This window comes from Myodes glareolus, chromosome 27 (assembly GCF_982192425.1).
Source record: "Myodes glareolus chromosome 27, mMyoGla1.1, whole genome shotgun sequence".
In the NCBI taxonomy this organism is placed as follows: Eukaryota; Metazoa; Chordata; class Mammalia; order Rodentia; family Cricetidae; genus Myodes; species Myodes glareolus.
In genome coordinates, this window is record NC_142052.1 from 10,272,346 (window position 1) to 10,297,929 (window position 25,584).

The 25,584-nt window shown below is 37.7% G+C and overlaps 1 protein-coding gene across 3 annotated transcripts in view; it reads left to right on the top strand.

Moving 5' to 3' along the window:
- Nucleotides 1–25,584, top strand: part of Sema3a (semaphorin 3A) — a 475,159-nt gene that overhangs the window by 374,155 nt on the left and 75,420 nt on the right. For all 3 annotated transcript variants that reach the window (XM_085684250.2, XM_085684251.2, XM_048433584.3), the window contains 2 exons: nt 8,470–8,563; nt 16,878–16,997. In XM_085684250.2, coding sequence (XP_085540376.2) covers nt 8,470–8,563; nt 16,878–16,997 — 214 coding nt within the window. The remainder of the gene's footprint in view (nt 1–8,469; nt 8,564–16,877; nt 16,998–25,584) is intronic.

Here is a 25,584-nt window from a genome sequence, read left to right on the forward strand (position 1 = left end):
TACTGAGTGAAAACAGCCAGGCGGAGCAGTGTTATTGAGAAGGTTGGACGCAATGTTATATGGAGTCAGAACATGTCTAAATTCTACAACCTGATGTGTTTAACTCTTCATGAAGGCGGCTATAATGAGGGTCATTATATTTACTGATAAAATTGATAAGAGAGAGTGATAGGCTGCCTTCCTCATAGTAAAAAAAAGATCAAGGATAACACAATGGGTTTGTTTAGGGTTGAACTCTCCTAGCTTTAGAACTGGAGTATTTTAATGTTTCAAGTCGACAAATACCAATAATATTCGAACATTAATGAGCATCACCTTAAGAAATTAACATATTTCCCAGAATTCATGTTATCACCTGGTTTACTATTTGAGTTGCAGCTAGTCTCCATTACACAATTGTGTCCACACCATTTTCTTTTCTTAAATTCTTAGCTCCAGTGATATACTGAGATAGAATTATGAAGTTCTGATTTTTCTATAGCCACTCCCCCTCACTCACTGCTGATCATTCATTTATTCACTGGTTTCAACACAATACAGAGGTTACTCTTCTTATATGAAAAGAATATAGCAAGGTCTGTACTTCAGTTAAGAGAATTTAATATGAGAAAGAATGAGTTATCATTAAAGGCAAAGGTCAAAACTTAAAACGGGCAAAAGAAGGTATGACTAGATTGTTATGCAACCTCCAGAAAATTCTGCTTCCCTGTATAAAAATAATCAGGGGCATTATAAAGAACTGTAGATCTTGACCTAAACTTTAGGTAATAAGTGTATTAATTTTTAGCAATACACTAACCCAAACCTCACTTCATGGACTCTAATTACATTCGCAGACACCACACATACGTCACGTAAGTTATTGTGCCATATATTATTACATGATTTCATCAGCTTTCAGCGTCTGATTTTAGCTTTTGAAGTTGTGTCTCGCTTTGCTGGAGCTGATTGAGAGAGTGAGACTCCATGGAGTAGAATGACAAATCCAAGAGCAGCATGCGGAAGCTGATTTGTCAACACTGACTTGACTATGACATAGCGCAACTCTTTCCTATAACAAAATAAAAATTGCCTAAGTAATGTTTTCAGTATGATCTTTCCTTGCAGACGTTGTCATTTGGGACTGATGTCCAACTTTTCTGTCCAAGAAAACCTATGCATGCCTAGCTCTTTCCTCTGCTTCTAAGAGGAAGGACTCATTCAGGCTGCGATGCTGTTAAAGAGAACTTTCTCAGTACTGTAGCCATAGGCCACGTGTGGCTGTGTACCATTTGAAATGTGACTAATGCCGGTGAGAAATGGGAGCTTTCCTGTTTTAAATTAATATAAATTAAAGAAGGAGACATGCGTCATGGCGGCACGCTGTTGCACAGTGTTTGTCTGGAGTCACCCTTTTAGGAAAAGTAAGTTCCGGGTGAAATTGAGCCACAAAGGAACTTCTTTGTCAAAGCGCAGTATGCCACAATATTTCCTGTGGTATCTTATTGCATTCATTCTTTCCAAAAGTCCACAGACTTGTTCAGTCCGTTCATTGCCTGTATACCATTTTTAATTAAGAAATGCAAAAGAAGGCTAATAAAGCATGCTTGCAAAACCCAATAAACAATTCTCTTAGGAAGTGACTTCTGAAATTAAGAAAAGGTCATGGTGTGTCAGGAAGGAGAAAGGGGTTTCCTGAGAGATCACAGAGTCATGTCAGAGTCAAGGAAGCTTGGGACATCAAATTATGTTGCAAAGAAGATATCTTCTGTGAGAAGCAGGGAAAAGAAATGCAAGAAGCTCCAAAAGTTAATTCGTTAAAAATTGTCTGAAGCATTGGGTTTTACAAAATGTCACACAATTCTCCCCAGCACAATGTGCACTCTTCCTCATGTGAACAGGATTTTTATTTGCCTTCCATTTTTTAAAAACACCATTCATGTTTTAATCATTAAATAGAATAACTTAGATTGCAACATTATTGCCAAAATTTATTACTTGGACAAGATTGAGATTTAAGAAATTTACTGCCATGATGTCAGCAATGGTTTCTAATTTATAAGACTTTGGAGTGGACATTAGTATGGTTATTATTTCCTCTAATGCCTTACCTCACCAGCCCAGGAACCTTCAGGAAATCCAAAAGACAAAGGAGAAAGAGTAGTCTTGAAAGCTAAAAATAGTTGCGGAAAACTGATGCAATCGTGTAATAAAATAAGGCACAATAACTTATGTGATGTGTGTGATGCCTGCTAAAGCAATTAGAGTTCATACATTGGGCGCATGGGTTGCTAAACGTGAATAACTGTTTCAGCACAAGTAAATTGAAGAAGCTATATACTTTAACAATGCCCACAGACTTGGGGATCTCTCGTCTTAGTATTTGCGTATGTGAGCTACTTAACATTTTTATAAAGCAGAAAATCACTGGGTAGCAAAAAGATTTCCAAAGGCCTTTCAAGTAGAACCTAACCATGAACTACATAATATATTACATATAGATAGGAAATTAGCACACAGTTATATTGTGACAGAGTCTTTACAGTGATTAACTATCATCACATCTTTTATAGGGCTTTCTCATCAAAAAGTGGAAACAGAAGCATTAAATGTATTCAACCAACATGCTAGAGGAGGATATCTACAAAATTAAGGATTCATTTTATTTTTAAATTAATTGCGCATGTGCGTCAGTTTATGAGAATTTGCCAAATTGCTGTGTGTGCTGGTGCCCTGAGAAATCAGATTCCCTGGGCCTGTAGTCTATAGGTGGACTGATTGATCGGGGTCCTGGAAACTGAACTTGGCTCCTTTGCAAGAGCAGTGTGTTCCTTAATCATTGAGCAGTCTCTGCAGCCTAAGCAGGATGCATTTAAACGCGCATTAAAATATGTAAACAATATATTTTGAACATAGTCTTTCTCCTTCCACCTGCTTCCAGATCCCTCCCCTGCTTCCTAGTCCCTCAGGGTCAGGCTCATTCTCTTTCTAAAAAAAATAAAACAAAAATTAGTGACAAAGCGCGCGCACACACACATGCATTTGCTCGCGCGCGTGCACACACACACACACACACATTAAAAACAATAAGCAATCTGTTTGTGTTGGCCAGCTACTCCTGAACATGCAGCACGCCCTGTATTGTTGAGAGACACAGTGTCAGTCCATTGACGAAAACGTATGCTTCCTCTCCCAGGTGGTATCAATGAGAAACGGTGTCTTGGTTAGAGGTGGGCACTGTGTCCACTTCTGCTCTCTGAGATGGAATGTTGTCTGGCTTGGACTTATGCATGTCTGGTGCATGCTGTTAAAATCTCTGTGAGTTCACAAATGCATCCGCCCTGTTGTTTCTGGGAAATATTCTTTCCTGAGTAGTCCACCCCCTCTGACCTATACAATATTTCTGCCTCTTCTTCCACATAGACCTCAGAGTCTGAAAGAGAAGGGTATCACATAGATAACTCATTCAGGGTTGAACGCTCCAAAGACCCTTACTTTTTGCTAAGTACCCAGTTATGGGTCTCTGTGTTTTGTACCATCTACTTCCAGATGAACCTTCTCTGTTGAAGGTTTAGATATGCACTCATCTATGAACAGGGAATATGCCATTAGGAGACATTTTATTGCTATGCTCACTTAACAGAATAAATGTATTAGGTTTTTCATGGGGTCCATGATCTATCTATTCTCAGGTTCATGGGTCTTATTATCAATGTTAGTATAGATTCCACATCATGAGTCAGACCTTGAATCCAATAGAAAAGTAGTTGCTTATTCACATAACATTTGTTCTACTATTGTAACAGAGGGCATATATTGCACATGGTCACTGTTTGAGATTGCAGGACTCGTAACTGGATGATATCAGTTATTATTTTTGTCCCCTGGTAACATTCATGGTGCCTTGCAGCAAGTAAATGCTATTCAATAGGAGTCAAAGCTTCAACCTGAGCACTGCCTAGATCGCTCCAAGTGTGATGATATAAGTAAGTGGGACATTCAGAATAGAGCTTACTCTCAGCTTGTGGAGGATAGCCAATAGCGTTGGTAGGAGGCTATGATATTCGGGAGAGTGTCTATGAGATTTCTTTAGCCAATGGCTTAAAAAGTCACAACCCATTCTTGGAACTTGGTATTCTGTTTCCTAGCATATGATGTCCTGTTGGAATATTTTCTGCCCCATTATATGAGAAGTCCATTTAAATTTCATCTATACATGTATATATTTTAGGGAGTTTCAACAGCCATGGGTTTCCAGATCACTTTAGAAAAAAAAATTTTATTGTTCGATGTTCCTTACCATATTATCTCTTCTGCTCAGCCCTTCCACCCCATCTCCATTTAATTATCCTATCTAATGTTCCCTTTATCCCTTTATAATGGTATATTCTATTCAGTAGAAGAACCATCTCATAACCCAATCTCTTACTTGCTACCTAAGATCTGTGACTGTTTGGAATGAAACATAGATCCACAGTTTTAAATCTAACATACATACCTAAAGGAAAACATGAAGGGTTTGCCTTTTTGTGCCTGGATTATTTGATTCACAATGGTTGTTCCTGGCTCTCTCTATTTACATGAAAATCTCATCATCTCCTTTTGTCTTAACAGCTGAATAATACTCCATTATATAAGCACGTCATATTTTCATTGTCTATTCATCGGTGGTTGGGCATCTAAGTTGTTTGCAGTTTCTGGCTGTTATAAATAACTGTAGCACTACTGCTAATAATAATGAGCACTAGTGATCAATGTCCGCAGTAGCTAGAGCATTCACTGGGGATATCTCCAAATGTTTGTATAGATCTATTTTCAGCTTTCTGAGGAACCTCCACACTTATTTCCATAGTAGGTTTATAAATTTACACTTCTACCAGCAGTACGTGAGTGTTCCCCTTTCTCTGCATCATTTACAACATCTGCTATCACTTATTTGATTAATCTTGGCAATTCTTACTGGGGTAAGATAAAAAAAATCTCATAATTTTAATTTGCATTTACCAGAAAGCAATGGATTTTTTTAAAAGTAGTTCTCATCCATTTGTATTTTAATGTTTGATAATGCTGTTTAGTTCTACACCTCATTTTTAATTTGGGTTATTTGCTTTCTTTGTGTTGAGTATTTTTAATTAGATACTCTAAATACTATCATCTGATGTATAATTGCAAAGATTAACTGACAAATCGCACATGCTGCTGGAATAATTGCGTCCTTTGCTAAGTAATGAACATTTTTGTAGGTTTTATAGTGTTTAATAGTTATTTGATGTACAATCTGAGGTAGCCCAAGCCACCCTCAATATACTGTGCAGTCAAGGATGACCTTGAACATGTGATCTTCCTGCCTCTACCTACCAACTAGTGTGGTTATGTGGTGTCCAATATCAGAAAGATGTCTTAACAAATTGACTGTTACCTTTGTTTTGGGGGAAAAAACTCATATGTTAAGAAAATTAACATTTTTGTACTTTGAAGGGATTTTTTTCCCCAGTAGAGCTTTTCAAGTATGCTTTCGTCCTATGAGAGGAGAGAATAATTCCAATGCGCTCTCTCTCTCTCTCTTTTTCTCTCTCTCTGTTTATATATATATATATATATATATATGTGTGTGTGTGTGTGTGTGTGTGTGTGTGTGTGTGTGTGTATAAATGCTTCCATATATTATGAAAATCCACACTAATTTCTACTTGTGAACATATAAAGTCACTTGTCCTGTGACATGGGAAATTTTGATAAGCATGAGACAATGACTTTACTACAGGAAAAAAAGAGATAGTTTTTAGGATGAACTATATTTTATCTATTACCACAACATATCTTTACATTTTAAGTGAGATTTATTCTGCTACAGATGAGGAATCTAAATTTTAGACAGGTCTTGCCTGAGATCCAAAGACAGCGGAAGACAGAGCCAGGAATAACACCCATTTTGTCCAATTTCAGCATTTTTGGGCCCATTTCCTCAAGTAATAGGTACGGATTTTACACTACAAGTATGAGTGTAAGTATATGTACATGTAACATTACATAAGTATGTGTATATGTGCAAGTAACATTATATACTGCTCTCTACAGAAAGCAGATATATATTCCATGACCGCAGCTCACTGGACTGGAAAGAAACCGTGTGTTTGCAGCACTGTAGAATCCTGTACCAACAGAGAACATTTTCCCCGGAGACATTCAGAAATTTAAATAGTATTCTTAGAGGAAAGATGTTTGTCAGCAGGAGGAGTGATGAATTTAGTATTTATTGATGGAGTTAAACAAAAAGAAAGCAATTTCTGAGCATATTATCCGATACCATGACCCAGGGGCTCCTGTTAAACCGTGACTGGCTTGCTTGTCCTCAGTTCCTTTGTAGTCTAACCTTTTACTCTGTAAATCAAATACTACATGACATTGGAAGTTCACCTCCTCTACCTTGACATGGCCTGATTAACTTGGACATACGATCCTCAACATTATGGCTCTCATATTTTGAAAGGGTGGCTTCTCTGTGTAGATGGGTCTAACAACGTATCCATGAAGACAAGAGACAATCGCGTTTTTACCATTTTTCCCATCAGTTCTCCCAGTGTTTCCTCCAACTTTTATCAAATATTCATACTTACTGATTTTATATTATTTTATATGATTTGCAAACTGTGGGCTTAAGCATAGATACCATCCTCCCAAATATACTCTTTGTCCTCTAGTTTTTAATTTTAATAAAACTATGTGAAATCGAACTATTACTTATAAGTACTTATATGTCTTCATTAGTGTAAATTAATTATTTTCATGTTGTATTTTTGGTATTGAAGTCTCTAAATATGGTCAGATACCTGGTGTTTTATATAGCCATAATTAAGTAGTAATGTAGTATTTATTTCATGTCAAATTAAGAAGTTGATCAATATAAGTAACAAGTTGTTATAAATATACATATTCTTTGGGTAATCATAAGAACAACATTAAAAAATAGTCTATTTATTTTCTGAATTAATATTCCTTACACAAGTTTTACAGTAATTTTTATGGTAAAACTGTAAGGTGGAATATTCATATTAAAATTGACTTTTTAGGCCCAGTGGTTCAGAGATAAGGTATGATCACAGAAAATCTGAATCTGATTATTTGCCAAGCTGGGCTTGGTGCCTGGATCACCAACATTCCGGCTATAATTGCACAATTCTGGGAAAACCCATAAATTATTACATAGTATTAATTTTAGGATGAAACTAAAGAGCCATCATTGCTAGTGACAGCTGATACAAAATAGCGATTCAATGGAAAGAAACAGTAATGCAGGTAATTCATGTCACCATGATGAAACTGCAGAGTGCCTGGTTTCCTTCCTTTTCCACTTTTCTCTGCAATGCAAAATGGGATCTGAGAGTTATAGTTTGAAACCCTGCCATTAGTTCCATCAGAAATATTAAATGTTAAACCAACGCTTATTGACCATAAAATGAATATCATTTGCTATTATGCATTAGAAAATACTTTTATGTGATTAGTAGAAAAATTGCCAACACCACTATTTTATTTCAGTCTTTGGACAGGTTAATGCACCACTGGCAGGAAGAAGCATGCATGCAGAATGCCAGAAATGCTCCTGAGTTTGCTCAGCTGTCACTTATGCCTAGCATGATACATCCTGACAGAGGGTTCAGAGCCAGGAATCTCTGACCTACTTCTCAGGCATTAATTGTTGTGTATACATGTTATTCATGTGCTATCTAGGGACATAAACATATTTCTGTATGTAGTTAAAAGTTTATTACTGTATCTGGGTACTTGACCTCTCCAAAGACATGACCTATGTGTTAAAAAAAGAAGAAGGAAGCGTAAAAGTGTTTGCTGTTCCCTGCTGCCACCCCACAGACAGACTCTCCCTAGAGCACAGTGGTTCCTTGTAGAGAAAGAAGGATGATTTCATGTCCCTTACTAGGTAACTGGGTCTTATAAAGAAGCATGTCAGTTACACAAACATGGAGTAGGGGAAATGACTGCTGTGGTTAAGTACTTTTTAATGTATTGTGTGTACAGAAAATAAAATAGAGGTCATCTAGAAATGTAACCTAATTGTTGTTTTTCTTCCCTGTCAAAAACTAAAATGAGTCATTTCACATAATTCTAAATTTTGTTTCCCCAAGAGCCATTTGCACAGATCTTACTTGGTAAACCTGAGAAAATTAAAACGTTACCTTAGTTCTACCAGAATAAGTCCTGCTCTTGGTCTGTGGACCTTTTCACTTGCCCCATGCTCACAGCTACCAAAAAACAAACAAACAAGCAAGAAAAACTCCAAAGCACCAAAGTGAGTAGCCGTTTGGGTGGCTGTAGCACTTTCTGTCCATGTAATTCCTTTGTCTTCTCCAAAGCTGAAACAAATTAAAGTACTCTATGTTGGATGGGAATACTCAACTTCTCTTTGATTTACTGACGTGCTGAACACACTTCTGTGAATAAACGGAACTTTTCTTTTGTTTTAATCTGCAGGACAACATTTTTAAACTACAGGACTCCCATTTTGAAAATGGTCGTGGGAAGAGTCCTTATGACCCCAAACTACTGACAGCCTCTCTCCTAATAGGTATGTAACCAATGATCAACTACATAGTGAATCTGCTGTAACCAATGTCAAGGTGGCCCATTTCTTTCACCTGTCAAGATTTGTCATTTTTATTCATGCAGTTTCAGGAGGAGAGCAACAGTTGTGCTATTCACAAATATTTTTTAAAGGATTTTTAAAAAATCACTAATTGTTGATTGCAATTGCCTTACTCAAGCTGATTTGTTTTTTAGGAAATAGTTTAATTATACCTTGAGAATAGTTAGCTCAAATGTTATACATCATTCATTGAACTTTAGTTTTTGTAAATATTATTTCATTTTCATTTGATGAATAAATCAAATGAAGGCTTTGAGATATGATCTTAAAAGATGACATTCAGTATATCGTGAGAAATGTACTTCAAGACGTCATTGTGTCAACGTTTGAACCCCTTCCCCGGCATGATTAAGTCAAGTAGTGGTACCACTGGCAGAGACTCCCTGGTGCATCTTGTTTGACTCGCTGGAATATCTTATTATATATGCCAGCCTTAAGAAAATATTCTGTCATTATATTTTCCCCCTATAAGATTTTAGCCACTTGCTGCTTAAACACACGCATAATGGCTTAGGAGACTTACTTTTCCCTTACTTTCAACTCTATTCTTTTTCTTTTTATTTTTTTTCTTGTTTGTCTCTGCTGCAGAGGGTTGGAGAATACATACAAAGCTAAAGATCAGTCGGGGATAAAAGTAGGAATATTAGTCTGTATGAAGTGTGAAGAATTTTTACTCGTTCATTCACCAGAAAGCTTGGCTTAATGAAATAGAAGCTAAAAGTATGGAGTTATGGGTGTGTTCTTCCTCGCGCCAACCTCCTCTTCTTTCTTTTCTTTTAATATTTTTCATTTTTCATGCCTTTTTTAGTTATGTGTATCAGCAACCCCATACACATTATATTTGTACTTTTCTATTAAATGCTTACATTAAAAATAATGAGTTTTCAGACATCAAAGTTTAGAATTTTTAAAAGTAAATTAATGCTTAGCTCATTTTGTATAAGTTTAAGGTTTTACATTTCTTCCCTTGTCAAAATGCTTTTTTATACTCAAGAAAATTAAACTTTAGTTGTAGAGACAACTGTACTAACCACAGAGATATATATCCAATATGGTCCAGTGTTTTCTTTATCACTAATTTTGCCCCATTTAGAATAAAACTTTGAAATATAAATTACCTCTTCTATAGCTTTTCAATCTAGACAAATCTAGTCCATTTGATCCTTTTATGAAACATTATTTTAAAAGATTTTTTTAAACCTGAAGGAAAACTGCTAACTTAGCAAATGTGTAATTTTCCTATTAATGGGTAACCTGGTGTTTACCTGTGCATGCCTTCCTCATGCATACAGGCTGAAATTTGAAAGTTGTCTTACACAATGAGGGAAATCATGCCTTGTTCTAACTTGCAACCTGTATTTATTTAAATTGCACGCGAGAAATGAAAAGGGTTACTCAAAAAGCAGTCTGTAAAAGTGTGCCTAAAGCTGAGTTAGCTTGTGGTATGTTCCTCTGAAGGGATTTGCTTATTTATTTTATTATTCCACTGAGAAAGGCTGATGACAGTCAGTATTACATAGCTCGTATGGCATGCAGCCACACAAGGCCCACGAAGGAAGAGAAACTCCAAAGTTTGGTCTTATATTAGGGTTTCTTTGAAATAGATGTATAGGTCGATGAAAGGAAGGAAAGAATGAGTGAAGTTCAGCGAGAGGGTATGTGGCGGAGAAGGAACAAGAGACCTTTCAGAAACGCACGCTTTCCCTGAGAGTCCAGCCGTAACACCCACTCCAGCCAAATGTGCCCATAACTTTCAGAGCAACGAAGTACATAAACTCAAATAAATTATTCTGAATCAGTTAAAAATAAGTGCAGAGATGAGAACAGCTCCTCAGATCGGGTGAAAATCGACAATAACATTTTAAAATGTTTAAATGTTTATCTATCTGTTGGGTGTGCTGGGTTGTGTCCGTGCTCCAGCACCACAGATGTGTGTGGAGGTCAGAGACACTCTCAGGAGTTGCTTCTCTCCCCACTCTATGTAAGTCCTGGGGATTAGACTCAGGTGGACAGACTGGTGGCAAGCAACTTTACTAATCCACCATTGCAGCCCGTGCAACTCCATTTTACTTCAAGGGCTGTAACTTTCTTTGTTGTGGTTGTTTGCTTTGGCAATGTATTACAAATTCTCCTCTCATGGTACATAAAATATTCTTTATTGGCTTTGGGGCATTGTCTCTTATACTTCTTGAACATGAATAGACACCGGTCTTATGGGTCTTTTGAATACAAATATTTAATACATCAATTAAACGTTTGAATATAGAGTAATAACCACCTCAGAAGCACACAGGAGGTGATGTATGGATGAGGAGATAGCCACACGGCAGTCCTGTCTTCTCACATGACTTGGGGATTCATCCTCATTTCAGCACATAAAAAAGAAAATCTAAGGCCACTCCCTTTCCCAACCCTAGGTTGCACTTAGAACATCTGTGAACTGATCTTGGCAGAAGGTGTTTTTAATACTTGCAATGCCAGTATAAAGCTGTTCCAGCCAATACTAATTGTTAAAAACCAACAGAGAGTTTACACAGACTGTGAAAGTTTAGTAAAATCTCCTTTCAAAATTCCAAAGGTTTACAAGGTTGACTATAGAAAATTAGGTGTGTTTCCCTTGCCCAATGCATAGCTACTCAAAGTGACCAAATCCAACATGGTAGCACATGCCTCTAATCCCAGCACTTGGGAGGCAGGGGCTGACAGATCTTTGTGAGTTTGACGTCAGACTGGTCTTAGGAAGCTTGTTCCAGGACAGTTAGGACAGTTACATAGAGAAACCCTGTCAAAAAAAAAAAAGTGCCTAAATCCAATTACATGTTCTAAATTTTTCAAGTCACCTTAAATAAAGTTACTTTGCCAATCTTTTAAAATAATAAAAGTACAGCAGAATTTATTTTTAAAATATCTTAGTTCTTCCACCTGCACGTATTTTTCAACTTTGTTCAAAATATCCTTATTAAAGATAGCATTTGCTCCCCTGTTCAGTATAAATACCAGGTGTGAGGAGAACACAAGAATAAAACCTAGAACTTCCCACACTAATTAAGAAGTAACTCACTTTTTCATGGTATGAAAGAATAGCCAACCTGAGGGCAATTTTATTTTCTTATTGAAATCCTTTCCAGACAATACGGACTAATGATTTAGATATATTCCAAAAAGAAGGAATATTGGTGAGGTCTATTCCAAATATTTGGAATATATATCTCACGTTTATATCTTCAGGGTGGAACTTTGCCTTACTCAGGAAGGAATATATTCTGGTATTAAAAATGCGTTCAATGGGTCTTAGAATAGGCAGGGTATTCCCTAAAATAGTTAGATATTGATACAGACATTATTTGAGCCTCTTTCTGGGCCTCAGTTCCCTGATATGTAAGATAGTATGCTACGCTAATTCCTCCAGCTTCTTGCGAGAGTTAAAGGCGCAATGTAATCGAGAGAGGCTGTTTGGGTGTAGGTCCATTTCCGGGGTCCCGATGAAGGGGGAACACACAGAAACTCATATTAATAACTATCTATGAGGAAGCTGGGAGGCACAGTTGGTGTCTTATACATCTCACGTTTGAAATTGTGTTCCATGGGAACACATTGCTGCAGAAAAGCATCACCGTTAAGAGAACAGCATACGGAACAAAGTCTGCACGCATGTGCGGACTTTCTCTGCGCCCCACCACTGCACCAAGGAGTTCATTCCTTCAGTGTGGGTTGGGTACGGAAAGGCCGGAGAGAGAGCAGCTTGGCTTCTTCTGTTTCTCATTACCCGGCTCTCTGTGAGGAAAATTTACCTAAGGTGTTAACAACGTAATAGCCTGGTCTTTAGGTTTGTTTGATATTCGCTCTCATTCATGTTGCACTCCTCACCTGTGCCAGAAACGCTGCAATTTCATCGGGAAATTTATTTTTCCTCCTTCAGTTTCGCCTCGCCACACCCTTCTTAGGAATTGTAATCCAAGACATTAGCTGATCTAAGCCACATTGTTCCTTCATTTGGAGCTGTGAACAGAAATTCTAGAGTGCGTGTGAACTTTTGTTTCTAATGCATGCTTCTTGGGAACTCAGCCGTGCGGGATGCGGAGGTCGCAAAGCTGTTTTCATTCATCCCAGTAAATTATACTTTCCTTAGGCAGACTTTAAAGATTACAGTTAAGACAGAATAGATGTGTACTCAAATAGCCATCTTGGTCTTTGCTGCCTTCTAGACAGTTTAGCTTTATCTGTCAGCACTGCATAATCATCATCGAATGTATTCGTTTTAAGCCATCAAACTTCCTATGTGCCATTTCTATACATAGATGCTTTATGATCTGGCAGGTTAGACAGTGTCCATGACCTTGAATATGTTACTGAACCATCAGCTTAACACAAGCGGACACAGTTCATGTTTTCTTTCACTAGTGGATTATTTTACATAGAGAGCTCAAGAATTTATATCAGCAGTATTGCCATTCAAAACACACACACACACACACACACACATATATAATAGCACCTCATGTTTTTAATAACGTGTCAAAAGTACATATTAACATTATGCGCACAAATTAATATTTATTTGATGACTTTATAAGTAGCCTAAAAATGAGAAAAATACGATTAGTCGAATTTTGCTCTCACGGTTACACTTACTTGTTCCCCAAAATATGCCCTTCAAGCAATTACACATTTTGTAAAGTCAAAAATACATGGATAACTTTAGAAAGTCAAAACTTTGACACAACTTAATACTTCCCGGAAGTGTTCAAATGTTTTAACTGGTACAGATGGGAGTTGTTGCTATATTTCTACTTAGCAACAACAACCAAAGAGGTAAGAGTTGGCCATTTTGCCAACTAGACCATCAGTCAAAATAAGAACGCCTTGTTGCATTTTCTATGGAACCATCATCCTTGATAAGAATTCCCATAAAAATCTAAGAAGGGAATTGTGTCTAAGGCTGAAAGCAAGAAACAGCTACTGACAATCAGCAAGAATAAGAAGAGATCTTGCCCTGTAACGTCTCATAATTACCCAATATAATCCGGCTCAGAAAAACTAACAGCAGCTTGTGCAAAAAGTAATATTTGGGTGAAAGGTGATTTCCCATGACAACTGATACCTAAACCTCCACCTCCCGTTTGTTCAAAAGTCAATTTCTAAATTTAATTATCTTCAGTAAAACATTGAGTTCTTCTGCTTGGTCCAAATCATCTTCCCATCTGTTGTGCAAATAGAAAGAAAATAACTCTCTGCTTGGGAATCTTTCTCTGATGCTGATTTCTTTCATCCTTGCATGACAGTGAACAAGAAAAGTAATAGAGCCCAGATAATGTGTATGAGAACCAAATACCATCCCAGAGCCAGAGATGTTGGTTGAAACGGGCTTCTCAATTCTCTTCTGAGTCGTTTTGTAACAGAGGCAGTATTCTGCATTCCATTTCCTCTTGAGAGCAAGCTGGCCAATCAAATGACCACGGCTTTATATTCTTGACTGGAGGCAATGTAGACTTCGTAGGGTGTGATTCACGGACAGGAAGCTATTCCGGTCATCTGTACTTTTGGTTTCACCTGACTTGGTTTCCATCACATCAGAGGTCTCCTCGGCAGCGGAGTTCAGAAAATAATGTTATCCTTTGGAAAAGGCAAGACAAAGAGAGCATGCCATCCCCTCACAGGGTTTATGGCAGGGTTACTTCAAGTAGTTTTCACACGTAACTTTTGGCGTTCTGCTTGTGAGCCTGGCCTTTAATCACTGAGCCATCCCTCCAACCTGTCTGTCATGCACAAGTCTAACCACCATCCTCTTGACCTTACTGACCAAAAGAAATATGTGATATGTATTTACCACCACCTTGTTAAAGTTGCAGGTATTAATTTTAATGAAGACATGAAAATGCTTAAATATAGATAAATTATAAGCTATCAGTAAGCCCTTAAATGTTCCAAAAGCCTTTAAAATAAATGAGTATTTTCTTCAACATAATACTGGATTTCTGTCCGGCAAAATGTTACCTTAACATAGCTTATATTTGCATTTAGCATTTCCTTAGGTAAAGAAAGAACAAAATACTTTGGAGTCCCAGCGATACCATATGTAGGATGACCTATGAGTAGTCTTAATAGCACTATCTAATTGGAAACTTGTAATAAATTACTCTCTGCTAAATAATTTGTTCATCTAGAGTCACTGCAATTAAAGCAAATAATCAATTTTAAGTTCATTTATCAAAAAGATAGGCAGTTTTAAAGTGATTTTTTTTCTCTGTCTAGTCTCCAATGTCTAGGGACTCAAAGTCCAAGAAACTCTTCAGAAAACTAAGCATGGTGACACACACTTTGAATTCTAGCAATCTGGAGGCAGGGGAAGGTAGATCTGCGAGTTCAAGGCCAGCCTGGTTTACAGAAAGAGTTCTAGGCCCGTCAGGGTTTCATAGTAAGACCCAGTCTCAAAAAAAACGAAACCAACCAACCAAACATGAAACTTCAGGAAGGCAAAGTTCCAGTGGAACAGTTGATTTGGGTTAAAGAATATCTAGTTTATGCAACGCTCCTGTGAAAACTGAATACATAATGAAAGAATGGCATCTAAGTGATGATATTAACGAAATATGCCAAAAACATTTATACCGGAAGACTGACAGGCAATTCTCCATTTCTACATATTGCAGTATAGTAGCAGAGGGGAATGAGCAATATACATGAATTTAACTTGCTTTTCTAAGCTCTCTTTGCTTGGTGACTATTTTGAAGTTAAAGATTATGAGATTCTAATAATCAAAAAATGTTTTTAAATTCTGTGTTATTTGTAGAAGTGTATCTTATCTTATCTCTTGAATTATTCTGCTTTGTAAATAAAACAGTTAACTCTAAGCAATTTAGTGCTTATATGTTATCTAGAAGAATCTGAGGTGCTTTCTGTGTCAATGACAGAGGACATACATTTTGCAAACTTCATTTAATTGGAAGGTATGCCTTAGCTTAACAGCCTTAGAATTAAACAGGCCTGGATTTGAACCTTCACCCCGGCTTCCCTAACTATTAAGCCAACCAACCTTGGCCTTCCTGAATGTAAAACAGGGGCGACATTCTTTTCTCTAGGGTATGTTGACAGAACTGAATGAGATCATTAGGAAGAGTTAAAGCAGGCTGACTGCCTGACAAGCGCAAAATAACATTCAGCGGGTGTAACTTCTCTTTCTTTTTCTCCATTCCCGTCTCTGCTTTTTTCTTTGTGCACCCTGATAATGATGCTTCCCTTATTAAACTGGGTCTGAGGGTTCACACACTTTCAGGAGCAAAGCATCAAGCACAATGGAATCGAGAACTCAGTGCTTCCGAACTCGCTTACTCTTCAAAATTAGTTTGTTAAACCTGAAGGCCTGCAGTCAGACTTTATGCTACCTTTTATGAGTGTGAATTATCTTCCATACCGGAATTCTAAAAACTAAAAAGTAAGCGTTTGATTTGACTGGGTAGATAAAGTAATGGCAGGGCCACTGTGACCCCAGATTTGGTTTTACCAGAAACGACATAAAAAAGTTTTGAGGTTGCAAAGCTGCTGGGAATGGCTGCACCCAGTGGGCAGAGTCAGGATAACTCAGGGCGAGCCACCTAGCTAAACTCTCTGACATTGGTTAACTCCAGGGTCAGTAAGATCCTGCTTCAGGAAGGGCAGAGTAGAGAGCCATGGTAACATCGTCTGAGGTCAACTCTAGGCCTTCCTTCACACACTTCAACAAATGTGTACCCACCCACAGGCAAACCGCAGGCCAATCAATGCACATGTAAAAATTAAATTTAAAAAAAAAAAGCAAGAAAGATTTTCAAGGAAAATATTATTTCTTATAGTAATATTTCATTTATCAGAATTTATTGAAAAATAGTTTATCAAACATTTAATTATCCCTAAAACGAGTCAAAAATAAGGTTATTTAGACCATAAAGGGTTATAGAAACAAAGTATATGATAAGGTTTTTACTCTTCCATTTTGTAAAAATTTCATCAATGAGGAAAATAGTAAAATTTTATGTTTAGCTGAATTCCCTGAATCAGACTTTATTCTGATTTTCCAACTTCTCACTGACCCGTTGCTAGGACCCTCCTTTCAGGACTCAGGGATGAAATCCAAACACCTTTGCATAAGGATGGAAAAAGCATTTGTTGTAACGTGAAAATGACAGTGTTGCTGTCTTCCTTTTCTTGCCTCCCTTTAGTTAATTAATATGTGCTTGGTTTCCTTTTGTGACCACGCAGACGGAGAGCTATACTCTGGAACCGCCGCCGATTTCATGGGCCGCGACTTCGCTATCTTCCGGACGCTGGGGCACCACCATCCTATCAGGACAGAGCAACATGACTCTCGGTGGCTCAATGGTAGGTTAGATGTGCAAGGACACGGGCACGGAACATAACCTATTGTCACAAACAGATTTCCGTTTGCGGGGCATTCAGCTACTCGAGATTCAGTAGGCTGTTGGGATAATGGCGGTGACCTCACAACCGTGGGTGTGAGAAAATTGGGGAAACAGAAGAGAAGATTAAAAACTGAGGAAACAGTTGCTTTGTGCCAAATGTGAAGGTTCTCAGGAGTCGGCAATGGAAAGAAAGGGTCTGGGCTGAAAGGCGGAAGGGAGGCAATGGAAAAGATACCGTCTTCTGGGGTCACCACAACAAAGCTCAGGGCAGTAGCTCTTTTCCTCCGTATCTCTGCTCATTGCTTTGAGATCATAGTCCCAAGCCTTGAAGTCAAAATTGCTCTCATACAAACAAGCAAACAAAAAACAACCGCTACTTCATTTTATAGACAAGGAAATGAAGACCTACATACACCGAATTCCGTGTAGTTTTGTAAGATCTGGTTCCCCCAGGTCAAGCACTGCCCTAACTGGTTGAGAAGTAGATGCTTTTTGTAATTCGTTCTCATTTCTTAGTGATAAAACATTTTAGCATTACGTAAAATATGCAGAATCTTGAAGCTTAAAGAAACAAAAGGATTGTCATTTAGATTATAAATCATCCTTATATGTCTGCCTGTCAAGTTTGATGATTATTTTCATTCTTATTGACTTACACACAATAAACAAATATTTATTCATAATGATCTCCATGATATTATGAGAGTAGCTTTTATGATGTAATTTAAAATTTGTATTTCTGCTTTCTCAGTCACATGAAATAATACTGCCAGTTCCTAATGTCCCGTATTTGGACTTTTGGACTTCCACATTGTTCCGCACGCCTCCTTAGGGAGTGTAGGTTTATGGTGGATGTTCTGCAGGATGCCAGACTGCCTTACTCCAAATGTCTTGCTGCACCTTTGCTGGGAAGAACTAGCAAAGCCCCTGCATTGCCTCTATATCCATTTGTCTATTTCAAAAAAAAAATTGACACCTGCCTCTTTCTCTTAGTGAAACTTAAGGGGAATGTGGGATCTATATGACATTTTTTTTTAGCAGCACTTTGCTTCAGAGGGATCACTCAGATCCTAAGACAGGCCTTTCATCATCCGGTTTGCATCTTTCCTACTGTGGCAAGGCTTCTATTGGACTATTTTCTCTCATGGTTAGGAACAGACACAGAACCTGTCTCATGTGATCTTCCTGCCATTTTTTCTTAATTGAATTGATACTTTTTATTGATTACCAATTTGATTTGTTATGTTGTTATTATCTCTTAGCGTTTTCTTTGCCATTTATTGTGGTGTGTGTGTGTGTGTATGTGTGTGTTTACATATATGTGTGAGTGTGTACATGCCCAGCGTGTGCTTTGTGGAGTCAGGAAACTGAAAGGAGCTTGTTTTCTTCTTTCGCCCAGTGAGAGCTGAGAACCAAACCCTGCCCATCCCCACTTAGTAGAAACCTCAGAAAGCACCTTTACCTTGAGTCATATATCCAGCACCCATATTTCCTTTTGCAAAGGTATCTTCCCATGACTTGAAACGTGGATCCATTATTCCATGCAAACTACTTCTTTTATGTATGCTCAAGTTCATTGTCTGTCTGGGACTCTTTACCTTCAAGATTTTAACCACTGTTCACTGATATCAACTTAACTTTACTCCCACAGTCTACTCCACGACCCTCTTCGAAGGGCACTCATGATTTTCCCTGCTTCTCACCCAGCTCCATTGAACTGGCCCTGCAGGATTTCCCACTATGTGTTCTCAGAGCAATCGCGTCTCTGTGTCCCTTACTTCTTGCTCTCCCTAACTTCTTTAAATTAGGCTTCAGTTGCTGATTGTTGTTTTTACCTTCAGAAAATTATGAAGATCATTCATGACTGAGTGTGACTTCATAGTAATAAATGGGTATTAGGCACACAGTCAATTTTTTCACCCTGCTAGCAGCACCAAAAATATAGTGATGTCTACATACTCTGAGGAGTTGGAAGTCCCAGTGAGGAACAGAGGAGTCAAGGAGGCTGGGAGTGATGGAGCATGTGATCAAACTGGACACTCTGAATGTGGCTGGCAATGAAGGCTGACTAAGAAGCCAAGGACATTGGCACTGGGTTTTGATTCTACTGCATGGACTGACCTTGTGGGAGCCTGGTTTGTTTCGATGCTCACCTTTATAGACCTGGATGGAGGGGGGAGGACCTTGGCCTTCCCACAGGGTAGGGAACCCTGACTGCTCTTAGGACTAGAGAGGGAGGGGTAGGGAAAAGGGAGGCAGGGAGGAAGTGGAAATTTTGAATAAATAAATAAATAAATAATTTTTGTAAAGGGCATGTTTAAAACTCAAGGGAGAGACAGGGAGAGAACTGTAGACTATCTACCACCCGTTGTTAAAGCTAGCGTAGTTTGTCGGGGTGCAAAGTTAGTAGGGAAACCCCTGTTTAACATCACTATCTAGTCTGTTCCCAAATGGAAATATTTGTGTGGGAGAGAAAATGTTTGTTTTTTTATTCAGGAACAAAGCGCCTTTGATCTACCAAGAACTCTAGCAGTCATACAGGCTCTTGCTGTCCATGAGAAACCAAATCAGATTAGAAGATGGGCAAAGGAGAGGATAGTATTCGTTTCATTTTCATGGCCTTAAGGAAAAAGTCATCAAGCCAAAGCTGCTTTCATGCTGCACACACACACACATGTTGACAGCTGGCGCTGAAGAATTCACACTGTGGGAAAGCCGATCATTGTCCGCAACTCTGTTCTTCAGCCCTGAAAATGTGTGGCTCATTTGAGAATTCAGTTATCAGTCTCTCAGCACTAAATGTGAGAACTGATTTCTCCTGAATTAACAGAAAAGTTCCATCTGACAGGGTGCAGAAACCAGATTGCTCTGAGTATGGGGATGCTGGTGTGTTCCAGACAGGGCCAGAGGACTGTGAAACCCAGGTCTTGAGAAATCAGATACCATTTCAGAAAAAAAAAAAAGTGGAAACATAATGTTTACATATTCCTGCAAAAAGAAATGAGTTTTGAGGCATCAGCATAGACTACAGAATCAACATTGTTGCCAGATATAATGTACTGCCTTGTGTGACATTAGTCAGGGGACTTCAGGGCTGTTGAATTAATTTGGGTTCATGCCTTCATGCATTTCCCCAATTAATCCACTTCTTTGGATGAGCAAATGAATCACTTCTATGTGGTTTTTAATGTTTGCTCATGCTGAAGAAAAACACAGACGCAGTCCTGTAGAATTCTATCTTGAATTACCATGACTTTGTAAGTATTGCCTCCCTACTTTAACGCTTCCTTTAAAAACCAACACACCTTTATAATTGTGCCAATAAAGTTTTCAGTTCAGTTTGAACAGGAAAGAATTGGAAGAAATCATAAAAATTACAACATTTGAAATCCATGGATGGTTTTACAAAATTGTATATGATAGCTGTCCTCGCGCTTAGGATAAACCCCAATTTAAGTTTCCTGGTGATGGAAATAACTTCTCATGTCAGCTACGTGCAACATGAGTTTAATATGTTCTAAAAGTCACGCTTTCCCCTTGTGCTTCATAAGCTCTCTCATTAGGGTACAGTTTTAAGCTTCAATGCCAATTTCAGCTTCTAGTAATTTGGAAATCAAGTTAACTTTTTCTGTGTATATTTGTGGTTAGAAAACAAATTTTTGCTGCTCTTAGGGTAATCATTCCTTAGCATTTAGGGGGCTATCTAGTTACTGTACCCTTTAGCCGTTCATTCGAGTAGATGGATGACTAGCTCAAATTTATTATGATTGTTATCTGATGAAGACTGCTTTACACATTGTTCATGTCCTCGACTAATAGTGGAATGCTGTGCAATTTCAACGAAAATCCACCAGCTTCAAAATGACGCTTCTCTTAGACACTGACCTTTATTTGTGATGGAAAGATAATACTGACAGCTTCCTATAATTACTATTTTAAAACAGGTCAGATAACAGACGTAAAAAACAGCGATTCTGAACCTTCCCAGGTGTTTACACGTTAGCCTGCTCTGTCCTGTAGCATGCTGCTTTGGCCAGGGACTGCCCGGGAATGTGTACGCTTTCTCCGTCAATGGTTACGTTGGAGTGAGGGTTAAAGGGCAACCTGGTCTGGCTTCGGTACAATGAAACCACACGGATCCTTGAGAGATCCAAGGCCTGGTGAACACAAACAGACCTAATTACATGCCCAGAGTGTGAGGCTTTCCCATTCATTGCAGGAAGACCTGTTTTCTTTTAGTGGAATTTCCTAAAAGGATCGTGCCTGTGGAGAAACTGGCCCGCTTGTTTTCGTTCTCCCTTTCTTTTCTCTGTAATTGAAATGGTATGCAAGTCATCACTGACTTCCTCTCAGAGCCATTCCGGGATGGCCTGCCCTCGTTGGAATCAGCACAGCTTCCTCTGTGGTCATGTTCTAGGATATTGCACATTCTCGAAAGATTCGAGTTTCTCCACAGGATGCATTCTTAGAAAAATAAAACCAAGAAACATGACTTCAAATAAACGACAAGAGCACAGATTAATATTGGAACCAGAGACCCAATCTTGAATCGCCCGTGAAACACTTTTAATAAACAGTTTTCATTCTAACATGGCTGAAGACATATGCCATCTCAGAGGCCCAATTGCATTGTTCTTTAATAGGTAAAGAAATGAAGAACCTATTTTATACAATCTCAGAATTTTTCATGATTTCATTTTGTGTTATTTCAGTGGCTTGAGAAAACGAGTATATTTCTCTGACCCTTGGAAGAAAGCCTCTGCATCAGGATCACTTTCAGAAGCTGAGCATTCACTTAGTTAAAACAAACAAAAACAAACAAACAAACAAAATCCCAAAACAAACAAAGCAAAACAGAAAACCAATTTGAGGACACTTTCCTGAGAAATACTGCCTTAATTCTTTGTCTAGGGTTGAAGCTGTGGGAGCTTCCTCTTTTATGACTGCATGCCTGTTGGTGTAGGGCTTGTGGAGGTCTTGTTTAGGCACTCATGTTGTTGAGACTTTATGGGTGTAGCTTCCCTGACACATTTAGGAGGTTCAATCTCATAGAGACATCCTGTTCCTCGGACTCAGTTTGAGGTGTGAGCTAGTCCTAAATGCATACCAACAAGTAATATTATTATTATTATTATTATTATTATTATTATTACTATTATTATTACTATTCCAACTGAGCATATTGTTTTTTTATATTTATAAATACATATATCAACCATATATATATACATATATATATAATTTTTTTAAAAAACAGAGGCCATGAATTTGGAAGAGATGGACAATGACTGGATACCTAGAAAGGGTTGGGAAGAAAGGGAAAGGGGGAAATTAATTTAATTTCAAAATTTACTTTAAAGTATTACAGAGACAGCTGGGTAGTTGTGGTGCACGCCTTTAATCCTGTCACTCGGGAGGCAGAGGCAGGTGAATCTCTATGAGTTCGAGGCCAGCCTGATCTACAAGAGCTAGTTCCAGCACAGGTCCCAAAGCTACAGAGAAACCCTGCCTCAAAAAAAAAAAAAAAAAAACAAACAAAAACAAACCAAAAAAAAAAGCATTACAGAGAAAGCAAAGTCTCTTAAAGTCCTTTAAATAACTGAAATTTACATGATTGTAATAGCAAAGATTCAGTTCTTTTTAGCTTCTGATTTACATCTGCAGAGAATTTCCTTCATAAAATTAGTTGGCGTTGTTGGAGTGAGAGTGTGCAGTATCAGAAAGAAAAATAGCGTATTTTTCATACATTATTATTAAATTTGAATAATTAATAATAGTTGTGCCTCATAATCACCTATTACATATTCTCAAGAATTTATTAACAGAAAAATGTATCTAATAAATAATAGATATTTCATAATAATATAATCTGTTTAATAAATAACCATGCACTATAGAATTATTCTAGAATTTAAGGGATGATAACTTCACCAAAATCACTGAACATGTTTTTCTTTTAAAGAACTAAAACCTACCAAATAGCACATCACCAGGTTCCCATCAGCCAAACTACATTAGTATAAGAAATTTGTTATTTTGAAGCAATTTTGTTTGAATAAATCAATAAGGGTGAATAGTTATTTGCAATAAAACTTAACACATTATCATGAATATGCTAGAAAAATTGATTTTCTTTATAAAACTTACCCAAATAAAACATTTAAAATGTGCCATTTTAATATTTTGAATGATACTCTAAAAATTACTGTTCTGAAATTTGAATGTAATGCTCAGTTTTGAATCATTTCTTGACATAAATAATAGAATGATAAGAATAGACAATAAGAAACAGTGTTATGTTTACTGAAAATACTGAGATTTTTAATTAAAATTGCTTGAAACAAGATGAGGTAATTGCTTAGAAAATTCTTGGAAGCCCGTTTTCTTTTCTCGTTTGTTTTTCCCCTCATTTCTCTCCCACTTGATTTAGCCTCAGTTTGATGAATACTGCTCCTGTCTGTCCCAATTTCCTCTTCCTCTTCACCGCATTCTGAGCCTGGTGGGCCTCAATAGGGATTTACTGCTGACTCTGTAATCCGGGTCCTCTGTGCAGAGGCAACAAGAGCTTTACCCAGCGAAGGAGATGCCATGACAATGCCTGTAACCATGGCGCGCCTGGCCTCCCCGACATGGCTCAGAAAGCTTTCCCTCTGTGAGGACAGAAGCCCGCTTGCAAATTGATTAGTTTCTGGCGGCAGCCTGATTGTTGACCCCGGGTTTGTAGAGTGGAAAAACAATCAGATTAGTGTGCGGAGGGTAAAAGACCAGTGCACACTTGCGTGTGGCTTGCTCGGCTATTGAAGCCATGAATGAGGTGAAACAAATTCCCTTCTGAGAAGGCTCGGCAGAGGTTAAGTATGATGAGCCCGGGGGATTAGCGGATCGTAGCCGGAGAAAGCTGAAGGAGCAGAATCGATGCCATTGAATCTTTATGGCGTGGACTGTTTCATAAGAAAGTTAATAGTTACATTCTAATCATAGAGAGTGTGAGGAATAACTTCACAATATTGTTGAATATTGTGTGTAGGCTTGACACAAATGATTTAAGAGTTCAGGAGTTTCAAAGTAGAAGGTATTGATGGGAATCCACATGACCTGATGAAAAAAGCTGTAAAAGAACCTGTTTTTCAAGGTTGATAAAAATATGCACTTACCCTACTATTATTTGAAGTATAATCTTTAGGTGTCTTACAAAATTTAATCAAAGAAATAAGTCAAATAAATATTGACTCAAAAGATATATATTATGCATTTATTTTTATTCATTATAGTTCAGACAATTATGCCCACAAATATTATGGGCATGAAAATCTTATAGGCAAATGTTCTAAATAAAATGCCTGATAATTATATTTTATTTTAATCAAAATGTATTATATCTTTTTTAATAATTTCCCTAACATTTTAAATGATATATAACTTCTTTCTCCTAAAAGGAATTATAGGTGTCTCTCTAAATACCATGCTATCTGAGAGGTAGTTTAATGCTTTCCTATTCAAAAAGTTACGTCTTAATTTAAAAAACACGTTTTGGTTTCCTTTCTTCCAAGTCCTCTCTCCTGTAATTCTAGGGCCTCTTTCTCATTAAATGTTACCATAACCAACTCAAATAGAGTTGGTGGTAGTCAACCTTGCTATTTTTTGTGTGATTTTTATTTTTAACTTTAGCGCTCTCCCAGTGGGTTTTAAACACTCCACTGTGATTCCTGGGAACACTTAATGGCACGTTTGTATTTACCACAAGTCTTATCATCCAGCTCCATAGCTCTGGGTGCATGAAATAGGAACCTCTTTAATGAGGCTGCCTCCTGAGTCTGCAGCAAGCTATACCAGTATGCATCAGAGCCCCACTCATTCCCTATAGGAATATGGGAAGAACTCGCTCTGTCTTCTATGTAATATATATATATATATATATATATACACACACACACACACACACACACACACACATATATATATATATATATATATATATATATATATATATGGTTTAGCAATATTCCATGCTGTTTTCTAGTTAAAATAGTCTATGTGGGTACCCAGAGAATGTAGGTCACGGAAATGCTGTAGTAATGCACTACTGCTGATAGTCTCTGCACCCCTCAGAGCCGAAGACAGTCTCAGATATCATTGCTTTTCCAGATCTCTCCATCCATTTTGTTTTATTTGATAATGACTTTTGCTATGTGAAGCAATTAATATGTTAGAGAGCAGTGAATATTTTGCCTTAAAGATAAACAATAAAATCATAGTGTATCTGATAACATTATCAGGTAATTCTTAAAAATATAACCAAGGATAAACTTAAGAAATTTTGCTTTTCATATTAATTCTAGTGAGTGCAATGCTCACTACTTAACTGCCCCATTAGTGTTTTAGCGTAGTCTAGTATGAGAAGACAGGGATGACCTGATAACTTTAGGGAAACTATCTCTTCTGCTTCCACATAGCTTAGCTTTGAAATTTTTCCACAAGGAAAGAGCCGTCCAGAAGCCTTGGAGTGTTGGTAAGACACCGGGAGCTTCTCAAGCTGCTGCTTTATT